The 20,446-nt window shown below is 37.3% G+C and overlaps 1 protein-coding gene across 26 annotated transcripts in view; it reads left to right on the top strand.

Moving 5' to 3' along the window:
• CCDC7 (coiled-coil domain containing 7) overlaps nucleotides 1-20,446 on the top strand; it is a 290,894-nt gene that overhangs the window by 254,375 nt on the left and 16,073 nt on the right. For 21 of the 26 annotated variants that reach the window (XM_079912713.1, XM_079912709.1, XM_079912704.1 and 18 more), the window contains 3 exons: nucleotides 6,760-6,879; nucleotides 11,750-11,779; nucleotides 12,570-12,662. The exons of 2 other annotated variants lie outside the window; for them this stretch is intronic. In XM_079912713.1, coding sequence (XP_079768839.1) covers nucleotides 6,760-6,879; nucleotides 11,750-11,779; nucleotides 12,570-12,662 — 243 coding nt within the window. Of the gene's footprint in view, nucleotides 1-6,759; nucleotides 6,880-11,743; nucleotides 11,780-12,569; nucleotides 12,717-20,446 lie in introns of those variants that run through there. 3 more of the 26 variants (XM_079912725.1, XM_079912707.1, XM_079912705.1) reach the window with 3 other exon arrangements.

Here is a 20,446-nt window from a genome sequence, read left to right as displayed (position 1 = left end):
GGACAAATCAGGGAACTAAAGACAATGAGTGAAATTCCCTCTGGAATATTTGGCAAGAGAAAAGGAATTTTACAGTGGTGACATCAACAAGATAGAACAGGAGTTTTCTACCATCTTCCACCCAAAGAAAATCAACTTGACAGTCACCCACAGACAAGAGAGCATTTGTGGAAGTCCAGGAGTTAAAGCAGAAAAGTTTCAGCACACTGTTGGAATAAAAAAAAAAATCCAAGGTTGGAGGCATTGAAGAGGGTAAGAACAGTTTACCTGCATCACTCCTCCCCCAGGACAGCAAACCTCGGTGCCAAAAGAGCCCTTCTCCTCCCATGATTTATCCCATGGGGCAAAGTGAGAACATGAGTGACTGCCCAGCTTCTCTAGCTGTACAGGACACTGTCAAGAGACCCATTTCTCTCTTGTCCCATCCAGAGAACTGTGTCATGAGCTGCATGACTAGGAGTGGTGAGTGGCTGAGAGAACAGCAGCCAGGGCTCAGAATAGAATATATGAAAGAGATGTGGTTACTGCTAACCATGTCAAGGACTCCATTGGGAGTCCCACACACATCAGCTGCTGAGAACACCTCACCTGTGAACCCCCTAAAACTGGCCCATACACATTTTCAACACTCCATGCACCTCACCCACAAACCCTCACCCTGTGATTGGCTCCCTGTGTGTGTTCCTGAAGGCAGCAAAAATGAGCTTTCACAGACAGCTAGTGAGCACCCACAGAAAGCAAGCCCAAATCTGAAGGCCTTGGAGAAACCACAAAATGGAACATACAACACTGCCAGAGGGAAGGCAAAATGGAAGCTGGCAGCAACCAGTCTGGCATTACAGGATAGGAAGAAGGCATACAAGCTTACGAATTCTGCCACAAAAGATAGCAAGAAGTGTAGAGTAGATGTAATCATAGGAAAGGTCTAAGAAAGCCTCAGAATCCTCAGCAGGGCTGATAGAAAGGATTTATTTCTGAAAAGCCATCAGTAAAGCAAGGAGGAGGTGACTGCTTCTTCAAATTCAATGACAGCAGTACAAACATCAAGGAACATGAAAAATCAAGGAAACATGATGATGCCATGAATGAGATACAATAATTTTCCAATAACCCAAGAGAAAAGGAGGTTTGCAATCTAACTGATAAAGAATTCAAAATAGCTGTTTTAGGGAAGCTTAGGGAGCTACAGGAAAACACAGAAAGACAGGTCAACAAAAGCAGGAAAACAATGCATAAATAAAATGAGAAGTTTAGCAGAGAGTAGAAATCATTAAAATCGAATCAAATTCTGGGGCTGAAGAATACAGTGAATGAAATTTAAAATGCAATAGAGAATTTTTTTTTTTTTTTTGCGGTACACGGGCCTCTCGCTGTTATGGCCTCTCCTGTTGTGGAGCACAGGCTCTGGACGCGCAGGCTCAGCGGCCATGGCTCACAGGCCCAGCCGCTCCATGGCATGTGGGATCTTCCCGGACCGGGGCACGAACCCATGTGCCCTGCATCGGCAGGCGGACTCTCAACCACTGTGCCACCAGGGAAGCCCTGCAATAGAGAATATTAACATCATAATGGATCAAGCAGAAGAGAGAATGTGTGAAGCAGAAGGCAGTACCTTTGGAATTATACAAAGAAGAGTAAAGAAAAAAATTTTTTAAAGAATGAAGTAAAACCGTGAACTATAAGACAGTAAGCTAAATAATATATAAATGATTGGAGTCCCAGAAGGAGAAGATAAGGAGAAGGCAGCAGAACACTTATCTAAAGAAGTAATGGCTGAGAACTTCCCAAATCTAGGGAGGGATTTGAATGTCCAAGGTCATGAAGCTAATAAATCACCCCCAAATTTCAATTCACAACAATATCTGCCATGAAATATTATAATAAAACTGTCTAAAATCAAAACCAAAGATAGAATTTTTAAAGTAGCAAGAGGAAAATATTTCTCTCATACAAGTGAATCCTTATCAAGCTATTAGAAGCTTTTTCTGCAAAAACACTGCAGGCCAGGAGAGAGTAGGATGATATATTCAAAGTGTTGAAAGAAAAAAAAAACTGCCTAAAAAGAATACTTTACCAGACAAAGCTTTCCTGTGGAAATGAAGGTGAGATAAGGCTCACAAACAAAGGAGAGCTGGGTGAATTCATCACCGTTAGAACTGCTTTATAAGAAATATTGAAAGGAGGTTTTCAAGCTGAGATGAAAGCACACTAATTGATGATATGAAAATATACAGCACCATAGTAAAGCAAGTATATGGTCAAATTTCAAACACTCTGGTGCTGTAACGCGGTGGCGTGTTAACTCTGTCATAAAGGTGAAAGGACAAAAACATTAAAAACAACTACAGCTACGGTAGTGGATACACAATATAAATGAAAGGTAAATTATGACATAAAAGGTGAGGAGTGATGGCACCAAGATGGTAACATAGGTCATTCCTGATGTCACTCCTCCTCACAAGAAGAATTACTAAAAACTGTTCATGGACCAGACACCACTGAAAAAATCCTAGAACATGGGAGTGAGGCTGTAGCACACCCCCTGCACAACAGAGACCAAGACACACCACATTAGACGGATAAGAGGAGCGGCTACACACTGACCATATTTCCCTTCCCCCAGGCTGGTGCAGCACAACACCAAGAAGTCTCCCCTCAGCCCTCAGTTCCTCCAGTTTGAAAGAAGAGCCCAGCGTGGATTTCCAGCTCTACCAGCATTGTGGGTCACTTCTTGAGAGCCCTCACTTCTTACCACAGGGATTTCGGGGTAATCTGCTGGGCTTGACTACTGGGAATCTGATTGTGACAGAGAAGGGGGAGGGGCTTGCAACAACCAGCACTGGGATCTTGGCAGACCAAGTTCTTACCTGCAGTACCCAAGTAGTAGTCCTGACCAGCAGCTTTGCTCACCTGGAGAAACAAGAGGGAGGGTGGCACAGTCTCACCAGGTGACACACTGAGATGCAGGTCTGTATGGTTTGGTTCCTCAAATGAAGAGCCTTGACAGCTCTGGTGCCCTGTCTACCCCCTCCAAGCAGGGGAGCTGAGCCCTAGCTTGATATACTGCTGAGTAGCTCCTTGCCCCACCTTACCAGGCAGATGAGTCAGAACACCTGGAAACTATGGAGCACTTCTTGAGTGAAGAGTATGGCAGGCAAAGCTGATTGTCCATAGAGCAAGTCCAGTGGCACCATTTAACCAGGGAACTTGGGGAGCAGGTCAGCTTGAGTCAAGACTTCAAAGAGCCTTGGAGGGATTGAAGTCAGTTTCCCTGCTTGGCACAGGCAGGGAGCTAATTAATAGCCCCCACCAACTGTTGGACAAAGCTCCTGGCCCCTCTTGACCAGAAAGCCTGATCAGGAAGACCGGGGGGCCTGCTTGCAGGTGGCCCTCCCATTCTGCCCAGGCAGGGGAGCTCAATTTTGCCTCACTCCTGAGTGTAGCTCCTGGCCCTTCCTGGCCAGAAAGCCTGGCCAGAACACTTGGAGGATTTGTATCCAAGCAACACTTGAGCAGAGAGTACAGCAGGCAAAGCTGATCTTCAGCGGAGCAAAGCCAGTGGCACCATTCAGCCATGAAATCTGGGGCTCGTATTGCTTGAGTCAAGACCGTAAAAAAAGAGCCTTGCCAAATGATGCGACTGACAAGGGCTTAATTTCCAAAGTATACAAACAGCTCATATATCTCAATATCAAAAAAACAAGCAACCCCATCAGAAAATGGGCAGAAGACCTAAATAGACATTTCTCCAAAGAAAACATAAAGATGGCCAACAGGCATATGAAAAGATGCTCAACATCACTAATTATTAGAGTAATGCAAATCAAAACTACCATGAGGTATCACCTCACATCATTCAGAATGGCCATCATTAAAAAGTCCATAAATGACAAATGCTGAAGAGGATGTGGAGAAAAGGGAACCCTCCTACACCATTGGTGGGAATGTGAATTGGTGCCACCACTATGAAAAACAGTATGGAGGTTCCTCAAGAAAACTAAAAATAGAGTTAGCATATGATCCAGCAATCCCACTCCTGGGCATATATTTGGACAAAACTGTAATTCAAAAAGATACATGCACCCCTACGTTCATAGCAGCACTATTCACAATAGCCAAGACATGGAAACAAACTAAATGTACATCAACAGATGAATGGATAAAGAAGATGTGGTACATATATAAAATGCAATACTACTCAGCCATAAAAAAGAATGAAATAACGCCATTTGCAGCAACATGGATGGACTTAGAGATTATCATGCTAAGTGAAGTAAGTCAGAAAGAGAAAGACAAATACTATGTGATACCACTTATATGTGGAATCTAAAATATGGCACAAATGAACCTATCTATGAAACAGAAACAAACTCACAGACATAGAGAACAGACTTGTGGTTGCCTAGGGGGAGGGGGTTGGGGAGGGATGGATTGGGAATTTGGGATTAGCAGATGCAAACTATTATATATAGAATGCATAAACAACAAGGTCCTACTGTAAATCACAGGGAAAGTGTATTCAATATCCTGTGATAAACCATAATGGAAAAGAATATAAAAAATATATACATATGTATAACTGAATCACTTTGCTGTGCAGCAGAAATTAAATCAACTTCAATAAGAAAAAAATATGATCATGTCATCTACAGAGAATATCTTACAAATGGGGAAAAGATAGTCTCTTTAATAAATGGTTTTGGAAAATTGGATATCCATATGCAAGAATGAAATTGGACCTGTATCTTATATTGTTTACAATGTTTCACTCAAAATGGATTAAATATTTAAATGTGAGCTCTAAAACCTCAATACTCGTACAGTAAAACATAGTGAAAAAGCTCCTTGACATTGGTCTTGGCAATGACATTTCAGACATTGCACTAAAAAGCACAAGCAACAAAACCAAAAGTCAACAGCTTGGACAACATCAAATTAAAAATCTTTTACACAGCAAAAGGAACCATCGAAAATCACAAGGCAACCTAAGGAATGGGAGAAAAGATTTGCAAACCATCTATCTGATAAGGGGTTAATATCCAAAGTATATAAGGACTTATACAACTCAATATTAGAACAAACAAACAATGCGACTATAAATGGGAAGGGGCCTGAATAGACATTTTCCCAAAGAAGATATATGAATGGCTAACGGACACATGAAAAGGTGCTCAACTAATCAAGAAAATGCAAATCAAAGCCACAGTGAGATATCATCTCACACCTGTTAAAATTACTATTATCAAAAAGATAAAAGTTGGTGAGGATGTGGGGAAGAGGGAACCTTTGTGCAGTGTTGGTGAGATTTTAAGTTGATACAGCCACTATGGAAAACAGTATAGATGTTCCTCCAAAAAATAAAAATAGATCTATCATATGATCCAGCAATTTCACTTCTGAGTACATATCTGAAGAAGTCAAGTCACTATTTAAGAAGAGATATCTGCACTCCCATATTCCCTGCAGCATTATTCACAATAGCCAAGTCTTAGAAACAACCTAAGTGTCTGAAGACAGATGAAGAGATAAAGACAGATAATCGATTGAATGTCATTCAGCTATATAAAAAAAGGAAATCCTGCCATTTGGGACAGTGTGGAACTTGAGGTCATTATATAAGTGAAATAAGTGAGACGGAAAGCATTTGTATGATATCATTCATATGTGGAATCTAAAAAAGTTGAACTCAGAAACAGAGAGTAGAATAGTGGTTACCAGGGGCTGTGGGGTGGAGGATATGGGAAGATGTTGGTTAAAGGGTACAGACTTCTAGGGAGAAGAAGAATAAGTCCTGGGATCTAATATACAGTGTGATGACAATAGTTAAAAGTTGCTAGGAGAGTACATCTTCAGTGTTCTTACTACAAAATTTAAAAAGGTAATTATGTGTGGTGATGGAGGTTTTAACTAATTCTATTGTGGTAATCCTTTCATGTATCAAATAATCACATTGTACACCTTAAACTTATGCAATGTTTTATGTTAATTATGTCTCAGTAAATCTGAGGAAAAATGAAAATGTAGTATAGACATAGAATATTATTCAGTCTTAAAGATGTCCTTCCATACATAATAACAAGGATGAACCTGAAAGGTATTAATGCTAAATGAAATAAACCAGTCACAGAAGGACAAATAATGCATAATTTCACTTATATGAGATGTAAAATAGTCAAACTCACAGAAACAGAGAATAAAATGGTAGTTTCCAGGGGCTGGGGGTAGGGGGAAATGGGTAGTAGTTAAATGGGTGTAAAGTCTCATTTATACTACATGAGTGAGTTCTAGAGACCTTCTGAACAACATTATGTCTATAGTTAACAATACAGTCTTGTGCATGTAAAAATTGTTAGAGGGAGTGCTTCATGCTAAGTGTTCTTACCACATACACATAAAAAAGCAAGGAGACGAGTAGTCTTTTAGAGGCGATGGATATTTTTATTACCTTATCGTGATGGCATCACAGGTGTATGCGTATTTTCAAATTCATCAAAATGTATAAATATGCGCAATTTTTGTATACTAAGTATACCTCAGTGAAGTTGGGGGGAAAAAGACGCTACCCAAGGAACACAGAATAAAGAGAAGGAAGAAAAAAGGATGAAATAGTTTATAGAAACTGGAGTAACAGTAATAGATGAGTGGCCAAACTGTGGGAAGGAAACATTACAAATGCATAAAGACTAATACATGGACTTTGAGGAGTAGTGTGTAAATATTCAGACTTCATATAATTTTTGTTTTTAAACTTTACTTTAGGTATGAGTTTATTTAAAAACAAAAATGCATTCTCATATCAAGAAGACTTCTACACCAGGCACATTGCACCAAGTAAATATAAAACAAAAGTGATGAATTTATCACCCTTTGATGATGAAGGTAAAAAATTATATATAAAGATATAAAATACTATATAATTACTTAGAATGGTTCTTGTGGTATGGTTTTTCATTTTACTCTTTTTTGCATCTTTTTATTCAGAAACATCTTAGATAAATCCTTGCAAGCCTGAAAATGAAACAACTTTAATTAATTTATCCTTTTTACTAGCAGAATTGTTTATTTGATCATTCTTCTATTAAAGGTCATTGACTTTTTAAGTTTTTTCACTACTAAATGTGTCCATGAGTATATATTCTTACATTTGATGTTTTTATCTCTTTGGGGTAGTGTCGCAGGATTGGTAGTGTTAAAGTGTATATTAATTTTTAATATTAAAAGATACTGTGAGACTGTTTTCCTAAAAGGGTGTTAACATTTTTACCAGCAATTTGGGAAAAATATACTTTTCTCTACATAACCGTCAGCCATACAGATGGGTGGGGTTTTTTTTCATTTATGCCCATCTTAGAGTTATTAAATCATATCTCAACCTTTTTAAAATTTTTTCCACATTTGTTAGTGTTATTTTACTAAATAATTACCCAAAAACTATTTAGCTTAAAGCATAACTGTTCATACAGTTCACGATTTGGGAGTTAGCAATGTAGACTGCTGTGAGCTGGGCTAACTTACACATCTTTGGTCAGCTTGTGGTCAGTGGCTTCACTCACTTGTCTAGCAGTTGGCTCACTGTTATTTGGGACAATACAGGTATATAGTTGGTGTTCATCAGGAGATAGAGACCACACTAACTGTTTGAAAAGAGAGCAAGAATAAAAAACTAGTTAACTAAGTATAAAATTGTTAGCCAAGTAGCTGAAAGTGTAAAAAGAATTCTAAAGTAACATGGAGAAAGCAGTTTCAGGAGAAGTTTCCACCATTAGGGGTAAAGGAGACCTCTGAGTGTAGAGGATGTTACTTGGCTGATTTTTCAGGAAGAGTCTCAGATGTACTTCTGAAGAGGAGGCACTGCTAGTGTCTCGGGTGAGAATTTAATAAAACTTAATAATAAATTTAAAATTTTAATAATTTTTAATAATTTTAAATAATTTTAAATAATAAATTAAATTTAATAAAACTTGTTCTGCATATGTTGGAAAGAATGCAAACCATTTGTGTCATGGAAAGAACTTCTGCTCCTGGGAAAAAGAAACATTGCTGGCATGATGTTCACCAGAACTGAAAAGGGACATGAGCTCTCAGGAAGCCCATTGGTAACCAAGTGGGAGAAACAAATCCCTTGTTTCTTTTCCAAACTTGCAATCTACGTCTAGCTTGCCCTATTTGCACAGCCTAACTTGGAGCTACCTGGCAAAGCAAAAATGTAGTTCTTAGAATCCCAGATCCAGTACCACAAAGCAGAATATAGAAGAGTGGTTTGGGAGATAAGAGAAAATAAGCTTTTCAGGTGTCACAGGAGGTGACCTGGCTACATGTCTCTCATCTTCCAGCTGGTTGGCTTAGGGGTCTTTACATTGTAACCTCAGGTTCTTAGCACAGCATGTGGGGCAAACCTTAATGAACAAGCAATTTTGACATCTCTGCTTGCATTTGTTTGCTTTTCTTGCATTCACTAAAGTCATATACGAAGATCAGAGTTGTGTGAGAGGACATGAGTACAGGTAGTCAAGGACATGTTGAGGCTGTTATCGAATCCAGTGCACCAGTGCTCCCTCTGTTTGCAAATATCCGTGATCCCTACCCCCTGCATGCAAAACACACGTGCTCTTCCAAGAGCTACACAGATTCTCATTAAAATTTGGCATCAGTGCCAAAGACCACAGTCTTGTGATCTGTAATCATTTTCAGGGACAGTTCCTGTGATGTGACTTACCACAAAACACACACACACACACACGCACACACACACACACGCACACACACACACAATATAGTAGCACAGACGAGGATAGACTCCACGGTAGGCACTCCCCTACAAAAAGGTGGGAAAAAAAAGCAGAGGCATATAGCAGTCAATGATCCATAAATTTAGGTCATCTTTTCCATCATTTGATTATATGTTAATTATAATTTTCTCAGTAAAACTATGCATTCAAAAACCAGGATGTTGGGAGATCCCAGGAGGGAATGCAGACTAGGACATACAGAACTGACTTCACTGCAAATTTATGACAGGTGACATCATCATCATGATGGCATGAGATACCCCTCCTAAACTCTCCTCAACAACAAAAATTTGACATCCATCCATGAACAAAAGTGGCTTTGTGAGAGTTTGGGATCCAGCATCATACGCCAAAGGATCCAGAGTTTCATCCACCTGTGCATCAAATAATAGGAAGATAGACCTCCATCCTGACTGTGCGCTCTTCAGTAGCTTATGAACTGGTTCCAGCCCCTCTTGGCCATGGTCCAGAAGCATCTGGATAACCTCGACTTGGGCAGTCACCACAGACAAGAGAGCTTTTATGGAAGTCTGGGTTTCTAGAGGAGAAGTTCCAGCACTCCAGTGGAGTGAAAAATAAGAATTTGGACACATTAGAGTGGATAAGAGGAACAGTTTGACTTTGCCCACCTTCCCCAAGGTGACACAGCTAGGGCCAAGCAAGGCCATCCTCTGAGGGGGGTGAGAGGTGGGGTGGGAGGAAGAGCAGGTGAATGAACACCAGGCTTCCCCAGCTGTCCAGGACACTGCCAAAGAGACTCATTTCTCTCCTGCAGCATCCAGAGTACTAAATTTGGGGTGAGAAGAGTTCAGGAGAGAGGCACGTAACATTTTGGGGGAGCATTAAAGGGATTCAGTTCCTGCTGACTATGCTGTGAACTCCATCAGAAAGCTCACCCATGAACTTCTGGGAAAGCCTCACCTGCGGATACCCCCGGCTAGCATGTGGCACCCCAAGCGACAGGCATGCCTCACCCACTTTCCCTCACACTGCAGCCAGCTCCCTGTGGATGCTCCTGAGGGTGGCGGCAGAGCAAGCTTTGTTGGACATCTAGGGAGCACTTGGAGAAAGCAGGCCGGAGTCTGTGGACCAGAGAGAAACCAGAAACTTGAGCTGTAGCACCACTTTAGGGAAACAAAAGGGTGGCAGTCAGGATTGGGGCTGATGCGTTGCAGAATCCAAAGATATACAAGCTTAAGAATTCTGCCACAAGAGGGAGCAAGAAGTGTGAGTAGTTGTATCCACTCAAGGTCTGAGAAAGCCTCAGAGTCTGTAACAGTGCTGATGGAAGGTTTCTTCCCTGAAGGCAGTAGGAACGACTGAAGGAAGTGACTGCTACTTCAACTGTGAAGACAGCACACAACACCCCAAGCAACACGAAAAATCAAGGCAACATGATACTACCAAAGGATCACAATAATCTTCCAGAAACCAACCCCAAAGACATGGGGGTCTGCAACTTACCCAATAAAGAATTCAAAATAGCTGTTTTATTTTGTATGTGTTAATAATTATATATGATATTATTAATCTACAAAATATGCAATATTCATATATATGTATACATATATACACACAATGGAATACTGTTCATTCCAGTGAATGTATATCTTTATTTAGATTTCTTTAATTTCCCTGAGCAATGTCTTGTAACTTGTGATAAAAGCTGTGCCCCTCTGTTAAATTTATTACTATTTTATTATTTCTGATGCTTTTGCAAATAAAATTGTTTCCCTAATATCGTTTTTGGATTATTCAATGCTCTTATATAGAAATAAAATTGAGTTTTATTTTATATGTCCAGCAGTACATTTTTATGCAGTAGTCTTTTTTAGTCAGTTAATTGAAGAAAAGAGAAAAATGTATATTGTCATTTATATTTACCTATATAATTACCTTTAAGGTGCTTTTTTATTTCTTCATGTGGATTTGAGTTACCATCTGGGTGTCATTTTGTTTCAGCCTGAGATTTTCCCTTTAGCATTTCTTTTAAGACATGGCTGGTAGTATAAGATCAATATCTCTTAATTTTTGTTTTAATTTAGGAATATCTTTGTTTCATCTTTATTTTTGAATGATAGTTTCTCTGGGTATAAAATTCTTGGTTGTGAATTTTTGGTTTCAGCACTTTAAAAACAGAATCCCCCTGCCTTCTCTCCTCTAGTCCTCATACTCCCCCAGCCCTAGGCAACCACTAATCTAATTTCTGTCTCTATAAAATTTGCCTATACTGGACATTTCATAGAAATGGAATCTTATGAGTTCTTTTGTGATTTGCTTCTTTTACTTAGCTCTGATCTCCAAACTAGTCTTCTAAATATACATCTTTATTATTTTAATTAAATTAATGATCTCAAAAACTTAATGTTCATTATTTTAATTTATTTAATTTTATTTTTATTGGCAACTAACTTAATGTGTGAGTATTAAAAATAAAAAGTTATAAGTGTGACCCATCTTACAGCTAACTTATTTTCTAAATATTTCTGGAAGAACCTTATGAGTACTTTTCACCCCATGTGACTGAACGTCCAAAAGTACTTCATAGAGCATCTAGGGCTGGGTCAAGTGTTTATAAAACCTTCCACTTTCCTTCATTGAATAAAGAACATTCAGGTAATTTGTAATATTTTTAGTGTACAATGTGATGTTTTCAATGAATAAAGATTTAATTATATGGAAGTTACCAGATTGTACTAGCCTTAGTTATATAACCAGTTTAGCAAAACATAAGTGAAAGTAAATTCTGAATTAAGCTTATCTAACATACATGCATGCTTAGTGGATGAGTGGTGTCTCTGGCATGGCTCTTCCTTCCCCACCACCACTAAACTGGAACTCGAGTTTTTTCTCAACATTCCTTTCTTACACACTATTATAGATCCTGCAGATGACTGAGATAAACCCATCTTATAATCCTCTCCCTTATATTTATATATACCTCTTTTGTCCAATCCCAGGCAAGGTCAATAGAAGGAGTCAACATGAGGGTAAGTATGAAGGAAAATAAACGTTATGTTCATTTTCTTCCTTTCCTTTCATTATCATCTCCCAACCATCTAATCCACTAATATTTAAGAACTAATTTACAGACCCTATTTCTTATCCATTGCTCCAGTGGTGTTATATAATCATGCTTTATTTCTCAGCAAGATACATGTTGTGGAAATTAAACACATTAATGTAATTTTATCTACTAACTTTGAGAAACTACCATCTAAATATTGCACATTCTGCATTTTATTTTAATGTATTTTTCTCTAAGTGAGCATACTGAAACTGTTTTCATTATTACATACTTTTATTTTTAACAGTGCTCAAAATATGTATCTTTAAAATAGCATTTCTCCCTCCATTCTAGCACTAGATTTTTCACTGTAGGAATACAGACTTCTTTTTTTGTTAAATAAAGATATGCTTTATTTAAGATAAAGATACGTAGAGATAAAAACTTTACTTGAGAATTTATTGATTTGATTGCTTAAGTATTTTTTTATTTTTGACATACTATTTAAAAAGCTCTTTCTCTAACATTTTTATATAGTTTTTTAGTTATTTCGTTTTCTTGATTTGCACACTTTATGTTTATAAATATCAAATACCCGGCAAGGAAAAATCAAAGAGAAAATATTTGTGTTAGTAAAGCTGCTTTATCTAAATTATTAAAATATAATTACAGAAGCTGTACTTTAGAAGTGGATTAATGAGATTTATTTTAACTTTTTAAAAGTTTAAATGAGGTTATTTCTAGAATAATTTAGTGACACTATTATTTTTTAGGGCATCGAAAAAATTTGACCTTAAACAAAAAGAAAGGTGAACTTGATACTCTGCCTGCTCTGATCGCTACAGCTAGAAAACCTGTCTATAAAGGTAAAATATTCCATGCTATACAAAGATATATGAAATAAAACCTTATACTATGTTTCCAATGACTCCATTTACCAATCACCTCAAACCTACGGGCCCTCTCCTCCCGACAACCTATTAGGAGCAAAGCCAAGTATATTTTTCCAAACATTTTTTCATATACACACAGACACACACACAGAGAACATATATGTTCTGTACAATAAGAGGATCATATGCATTGATTGTCCTCACCTCTGATCCAAGTAAATTTTTTCTTAACATCTTTATTGGAGTATAATTGCTTTACAATGTTGTGTTAGTTTCTGCTGTATAACAAAGTGAATCAGCTATATGCATACCTATATCCCCATATCCCCTCTCTCTTGTGTCTCCCTCCCACCCTCCCATCCCACCCTTTGTGGTGGTCACAAAGCACCAAGCTGATCTTGCTGTGTGATGCAGCTGCTTCCCACTAGCTATCTGTTTTACATTTGGTAGTGTATATATGTCAGTGCTACTCTCTCACTTTGGTCCAGCTTACCCTTCCACCTCCCCATGTCCTCAAGTCCTTTCTCTACGTCTGCATCTTTATTCCTGTCCTGCCCCTAAGTTCATCAGAACTTTTTTTTTTTTTTTAGTTTCCATATATATGTGTTAGCATACGGTATTTGTTTTTCACTTTCTGACTTACTTCATTCTGTATGACAGACTCTAGGTCCATCCACCTCACTGCAAATAACTCAATTTTGTTTCCTTTTATGGCTGAATAATATTCCATTGTATATATGTGCCACATCTTCTTTATCCATTCATCTGTCGATGGACACTTAGGTTGCTTCCATGTCCTGGCTATTGTAAATAGTGCTGCAATGAACATTGTGGTACATGACCCTTTTTGAATTATGGTTTTCTCAGGGTATATGCCCAGTAGTGGGATTACTGGGTCATATGGTAGTTCTATTTTTAGTTTTTTAAGTAACCTCCATACTGTTCTCCATAGTGGCTGTATCAATTTACATTCCCACCAACAGTGCAAGAGGATTACCTTTTCTCCACACCCTCTCCAGCATTTATTGTTTCTAGATTTTTTGATGATAGCCATTCTGACCAGTGTAAGGTTACCTCATTGTAGTTTTGATTTGCATTTCTCTAATGACTAGTGATGTTGAACATCCTTTCATGTGTTTGTTGGCCATCTGTATATCTTTTTTGGGGAAATGTCTATTTAGGTCTTCTGCCCATTTTTACATTGGGTTGTTTGTTTTTTGATATTGACCTGCCTGAGCTGCTTGTAAATTTTGGAGATTAATCCTTTGTCAGTTGCTTCATTTGCAAATATTTTCTCCCATTCTGAGGGTTGTCTTTTTGTCTTGTTTATGGTTTCCTTTGCCGTGCAAAAGCTTTTAAGTTTCATTAGGTCCCATTTGTTTCTTTTCGTTTTTATTTCCATTTCTCTAGGAGGTGGGTCATCTTGCTGTGATGTATGTCATAGAGTGTTCTGCCTATGTTTTCCTCTAAGAGTTTTATCGTGTCCGGCCTTACATTTAAGTCTTTAATCCATTTTGAGATTATTTTTTTGTATGGTATTAGGAGGTGTTCTAATTTCATTCTTTTACATGTAGCTGTCCAGTTTTCCCAGCACCACTAATTGAAGAGGCTGTCTTTTCTCATTGTATACTCTTGCTTCCTTTATCAACAATAAGGTGACCATATGTGCATGGGTTTATCTCTGGGCTTTCTATCCTGTTCCATTGTTCTATATTTCTGTTTTTGTGCCAGTACCATACTGTCTTGATTACTGTAGCATTGTAGTATAGTCTTAAGTCAGGGAGCCTGATTTCCTCCAGCTCCGTTTTTCTTTCTCAAGTTTGCTTTGGCTCTTTGGGGTCTGTTGTGTTTCCATACAAATTGTGAAATTTTTTGATCCCAGTAACTTGATATAGACTTCTTTTATTTCTCACACCTTTAAGTTGCTGCATATTTTATCATATGAATATGCTATAACTTATTTAACCATTCTTCTATTGAAAGACATTTCCATTTCTTTTACTGAAGTATAGTTGATTTGCAATAGTGTGTTAGTTTCAGGTGTGCAGCATAGTCATTCAGTATTTTTGCAGATTATATTGTACTATAGGTTAATACAAGATAATGAAAATTATCTGTGCTATATAGTATATCCTGCTGCTTATCTATTTTATATAAAGTAGTTAGTATCTGTTCATCCCATACCCCTAATTTGTCCCTCCCCCACTTCTCTCTCCCCTTTGATAACCACAAGTTTGTTTTCTATATCTGTGAGTCTGTTTTTGTAAATGTATATTTACAAAATGTTTTGTAAATGTATATTCATTTGTATTATTTTCAGATGCCACATATAAGTGATATCATATATCATTTTTACCCTGATTTATTTCACTAAGCATAATATTCTCTAAGTCCCTCCATGTTGCTGCAAATGGTAGTATTCTTTTTTTTTCCACACACACTGTATTTTATTTTTACAAGAGATAAATAAACTGACACCAAGCATTGTAAATGGATGACCACAACAAGAGCAACAATGATTGCAATAACTAAACACGAAACACACTCATACTATGTCATAATATTGACGTTCAGTCCAGTAATCCTCCACTGTAACAGCTCCTTTACTTTGCTGTGAAAATTGATTCGTATATTTTTGCCTCTGAGTGCTTCTGGGATTTTCTTTTTTTTTTTTAATTCAAACAGAAAGTCACAAAAATTATAATCATCCTCATCAGTTCACTCAGTCCCATGTAATTTTTTTTATCTTGATCTTTTGTTAGCACTTTTATGAATTCATCAGTTTTCCATTAGAGTTCTGAAAATGCTTATTCATTCAGTTCAGCAGTATAGTCAGTTACCAGAAACCTGTACTTGTCAGAGTCTTTTCCATGAATTCCTTGAAGATGAAACCCTTTTATAGGAACATTTTTGCGAAAGCATCAGAGTACACCCAGAACTGTATGTAAATAGCAAAAGACTTAAAAATGACCACGGTTAAAGATTTGATGAAAGTTCATAATAATGCAATTGACAAGGAAATTTAGTTATTTCTGAGATATACATTTTAAAATAATAACTAGAATAATGGCTTATAACATTATAACAGAACATATAAGATTTTTAGAAATTTCATGTAACGTCTGAAACATTTATATTAACATATTTCCATACCAATAACCCAAAGAAAGTTTAGTGTTATTTGGGTTTTTTGTTTGTTTGTTTGTTTGTTTATACTGCAGGTTCTTATTAGTCATAAGTTTTATACACATCAGTGTATACATGTCAATCCCAATCTCCCAATTCAGCACACCACCATCCCCACCCCACCACGGTTTTCCCCCCTTGGTGTCCATACAATTGTTCTCTACATCTGTGTCTCAGCTTCTGCCCTGGAAACCGGTTCATCTGTACCATTTTTCTAGATTCCACATACATGCATTAATATACGATATTTGTTTTTCTCTTTCTGACTTACTTCATTCTCTATGACAGTCTCTAGATCCATCCACGTCTCAACAAATGACTCAATTTCGTTCCTTTTTATGGCTGAGTAATATTCCATTGTATATATGTACCACAGCTTCCTTATCCATTTGTCTGTCGATGGGCATTTAGGTTGCTTCCATGACCTGGCTATTGTAGATAGTGCTGCAATGAACATTGGGGTGCATGTGTCTTTTTGAATTATGGTTTTCTCTGGGTATATGCCCAGTAGTGGGATTGCTGGCTCATATGGTAATTCTATTTTTAGTTTTTTAAGGAACCTCCATACTGTTTCCATAGAGGCTGTATCAATTTACATTCCCACCAACAGTGCAAGAGGGTTCCCTTTTCTCCACACCCTCTCCAGCATTTGTTGTTTGTAGATATCCTGATGATGCCCATTCTAACTGGTATGAGGTGATAACTCATTGTAGTTTTGATTTGCATTTCTCTAAAATAATTAGTGATGTTGAGCAGCTTTTCATGTGCTTCTTGGCCATCTGTATGTCTTCTCCAGAGAAATGTCTATTTCGGTCTTCTGCCCATTTTTGGATTGGGTTGTTTGTTTCTTTAATAATAAACTGCATGAGCTGTTTATATATTTTTCCTTTGTCCTTTGTCCGTTGATTCATTTGCGAATATTTTCTCCCATTCTGAGGGTTGTCTTTTCATCTTGTTTATGGTTTCTTTTGCTGTGCAAAAGCTTTGAAGTTTCATTAGGTCCCATTTGTTTCTTTTTGTTTTTATTTCCATTACTCTAGGAGGTGGATCAAAAAAGATCTTGCTGTGATTTATGTCAAAGAGTGTTCTTCCTATGTTTTCCTATAAGAGTTTTATAGTGTCTGGTCTTATATTTAGATCTCGAATCCATTTTGAGTTTATTTTTGTGTATGGTGTTAGGGAGTGTTCTAATTTCATTCTTTTACATGTAGCTGTCCAGTTTTCCCAGCACCACTTATTGAAGAGACTCTCTTTTCTCCATTGTATATCTTTGCCTCCTTTGTCATAGATTAATTGACCATAGGTGTGTGGGTTAATCTCTGGGCTTTCTATCTTGTTTCATTGATCTGTGTTCTCTTTTTGTGCCAGTACCATATTGCCTTCATTACTGTAGGTTTGTAGTATAGTCTGAAGTCAGGGACTCTGATTCCTCCAGCTCCGTCTTTTTCCCTCAAGACTACTTTGGCTATTCGGGATCTTTTGTGTCTCCATACAAATTTTGAGATGATTTGTTCTAGTTCTGTAAAACATGCTATTGGTAATTTGATAGGGATTGCATTGAATATGTAGATTGCTTGGGGTAGTATAGTCATTTTCACAATATTGATTCTTCCAATCCAAGAACATGGTATATCTCTCCATCTGTTGGTATCATCTTTAATTTCTTTCATCAGTGTCTTATAGTTTTCTTTATACAGGTCTTTTGTTTTCCTAGATAGGTTTATTCCTAGGTATTTTATTCTTTTTGTTGCAATGGTAAATGGGAGTGTTTCCTTAATTTCTCTTTCAGATTTTTCATCATTAGTGTATAGGAATGCAAGAGATTTCTGTGCATTAATTTTGTATCCTACAGCTTTACCAAATTCATTGATTAGCTCTAGTAGTTTTCTGGTGGCATTTTTAGGATTCTCTATGTATAGTATCATGTCATCTGCAAACAGTGACAGTTTTACTTCTTCTTTTCCAATTTGTATTCCTTTTATTTCTTTTTCTTCTCTGATTGCCGTAGCTAGGACTTCCAAAACTATGTTGAATAATAGTGGTGAGAGTGGACATCCTTGTCTCATTCCTGATCTTAGTTGAAATGCTTTCAGTTTTTCACCATTGAGAATGATGTTTGCTGTGGGTTTGTCATATATGGCCTTTATTATGTTGAGGTAGGTTCCCTCTATGCCCACTTTCTGGAGAGTTTTTATCATAAATGGGTGTTGAATTTTGTCAGAAGCTATTTCTGCATCTATTGAGATGATCATATGGTTTTTATTCTTCAATTTGTTAATATGGTGTATCACATTGATTGATTTGCATATATTGAAGAATCCTTGCATCCCTGAGATAAATCTGACTTGATCATGGTATATGACCCTTTTAATATGTTGTTGGATTCTGTTTGCTAGTATTTTGTTGAGGATTTTTGTATCTGTATTCATAAGTGATAATGGTCTGTAATTTTCCTTTTTTGCAGTATTTTTGTCTGGTTTTCGTATCAGGGTGATGGTGGCCTCATAGAATGAGTTTGGGAGTGTTCTTTCCTCTGCAATTTTTTAGAAGAGTTTGAGAAGGACAGGTGTTAGCTCTTCTCTAAATGTTTGATAGAATTCACCTGTGAAGCCATCTGGTCCTGGACTTTTCTTTGTTGGAAGATTTTTAATCATAGTTTCAATTTCATTACTCGTGATTGGTCTGTTGATATTTTCCGTTTCTTCCTGGTTCATTCTTGGAAGGTTATACCTTTCTAAGAATTTGTCCATTTCTTCCAGGTTTTCCATTTTGTTGGCATAGAGTTGCTTGTAGTAGTCTCTTAGGATGCTTTGTTTTTTTGCGGTGTCTGTTGTAACTTCTCTTTTTTCATTTCTAATTTTATTGATTTGAGTCCTCTCCCTCTTTTTCTTGATGAGCCTGGCTAATGGTTTATCAACTTTATCTTCTCAAAGAACCATCTTTTAGTGTTATTGATCTTTGCTATTGTTTTCTTTGTTTCTATTTCATTTATTTCTGCTCTGATCTTTATGATTTCTTTCCTTCTGCTACCTTTGGATTTTGTTTGCTCTTCTATATCTAGTTCCTTCAGGTGTAAGGTTAGGTTGTTTACTTGTGATTTTTCTTGTTTCTTGAGGTAGGCTTGTATACCTATAAACTTCCCTCTTAGAACTGCTTTTGCTGCATCCCATAGGTTTTGGATCGTCGTGTTTTCATTGTCATTTGTCTCTAGGTATTTTTTGATTTCCTCTTTGATTTCTTCAGTGATGTCTTGGTCATTTAGTAACGTATTGTTTAGCCTCCATGTGTTTGTGTTTTTTATGTTTTTTTCCCTGTAATTCATTTCTAATCTCATAGCATTGTGGTCAGAAAAGATGCTTGATATGATTTCAATTTTCTTAAATTTACTGAGGCTTGATTTGTGACCCAAGATGTGATCTATCCTGGAGAATGTTCTGTGCACACTTGAGAAGAAAGTGTAATCTGCTGTTTTGGGATGGAATGTCCTATAAATATCAATTAAATCTATCTGGTCTGTTGTGTCATTTAAAGCTTCTGTTTCCTTATTTATTTTCATTTTGGATGATCTGTCCATTGGTGTAAGTGAGGTGTTAAAGTCCCCCACTATTATTGTGTTACTGTTCATTTCCTCTTTTACAGCTGTTAGCAGTTGCCTTATGTAATGAGGTTCTCCTATGTTGGGTGCATATATATTTATAATTGTTATATCTTCTTCTTGGATTGATCCCTTGATCATTATGTAGTATCCTTCCTTGTCTCTTGTAACATTCTTTATTTTAACATCTATTTTATCTGGTATGAGTATAGCTACTCCAGCTTTCTTTTGATTTCTATTTGCATGGAGTATCTTTCTCCATCCCCTCACTTTCAGTCTGTATGTGTCCCTAGGTCTGAAGTGGGTCTCTTGAAGACAGCATATGTATGGATCTTGTTTTTGTATCCATTCAGCAAGCCTTTGTCTTTTGGTTGGAGCATTTAATCCGTTCACATTTAAGGTAATTATCGATATGTATGTTCCTATGACCATTTTCTTAATTGTTTTGGGTTTGCTTTTGTAGATCCTTTTCTTCTCTTGTGTTTCCCACTTAGAGAAGTTCAATTAGTATTTGTTGTAGAGCTGGTTTGGTGGTGCTGAATTCTCTTAGCCTTTGCTTGTCTGTAAAGATTTTGATTTCTCCATCGAATCTGAATGAGATCCTTGCCGGGTAGAGTAATCTTGGTTGTAGGTTCTTCCCTTTCATCACTTTAAGTATATCATGCCACTCCCTTCTGGCTTGTAGAGTTTCTGCTGAGAAATCAGTGTTAACCTTATGGGGTTCCCTTGTATGTTATGTGTCATTTTTCCCTTGCTGCTTTCAATAATTTTTCTTTGTCTTTAATTTTTGCCAATTTGATTGCTATGTGTCTTGACCTGTTTCTCCTTGGGTTTATCCTGTATGGGACTCACTGCACTTCCTGGACTTGGGTGGCTATTTCCTTTCCCATGTTAGGGAAGTTTTCAACTATAATCTCTTCAAATATTTTCTCTGGTCCTTTCTCTCTCTCTTCTCCTTCTGGGACCCCTATAATGT

This window comes from Stenella coeruleoalba, assembly GCF_951394435.1.
Source record: "Stenella coeruleoalba genome assembly, chromosome: 2".
Classification (NCBI taxonomy): Eukaryota; Metazoa; Chordata; class Mammalia; order Artiodactyla; family Delphinidae; genus Stenella; species Stenella coeruleoalba.
Note: the sequence above shows the minus strand (reverse complement) of the source record. Positions and strands in the feature narration are given on the sequence as shown.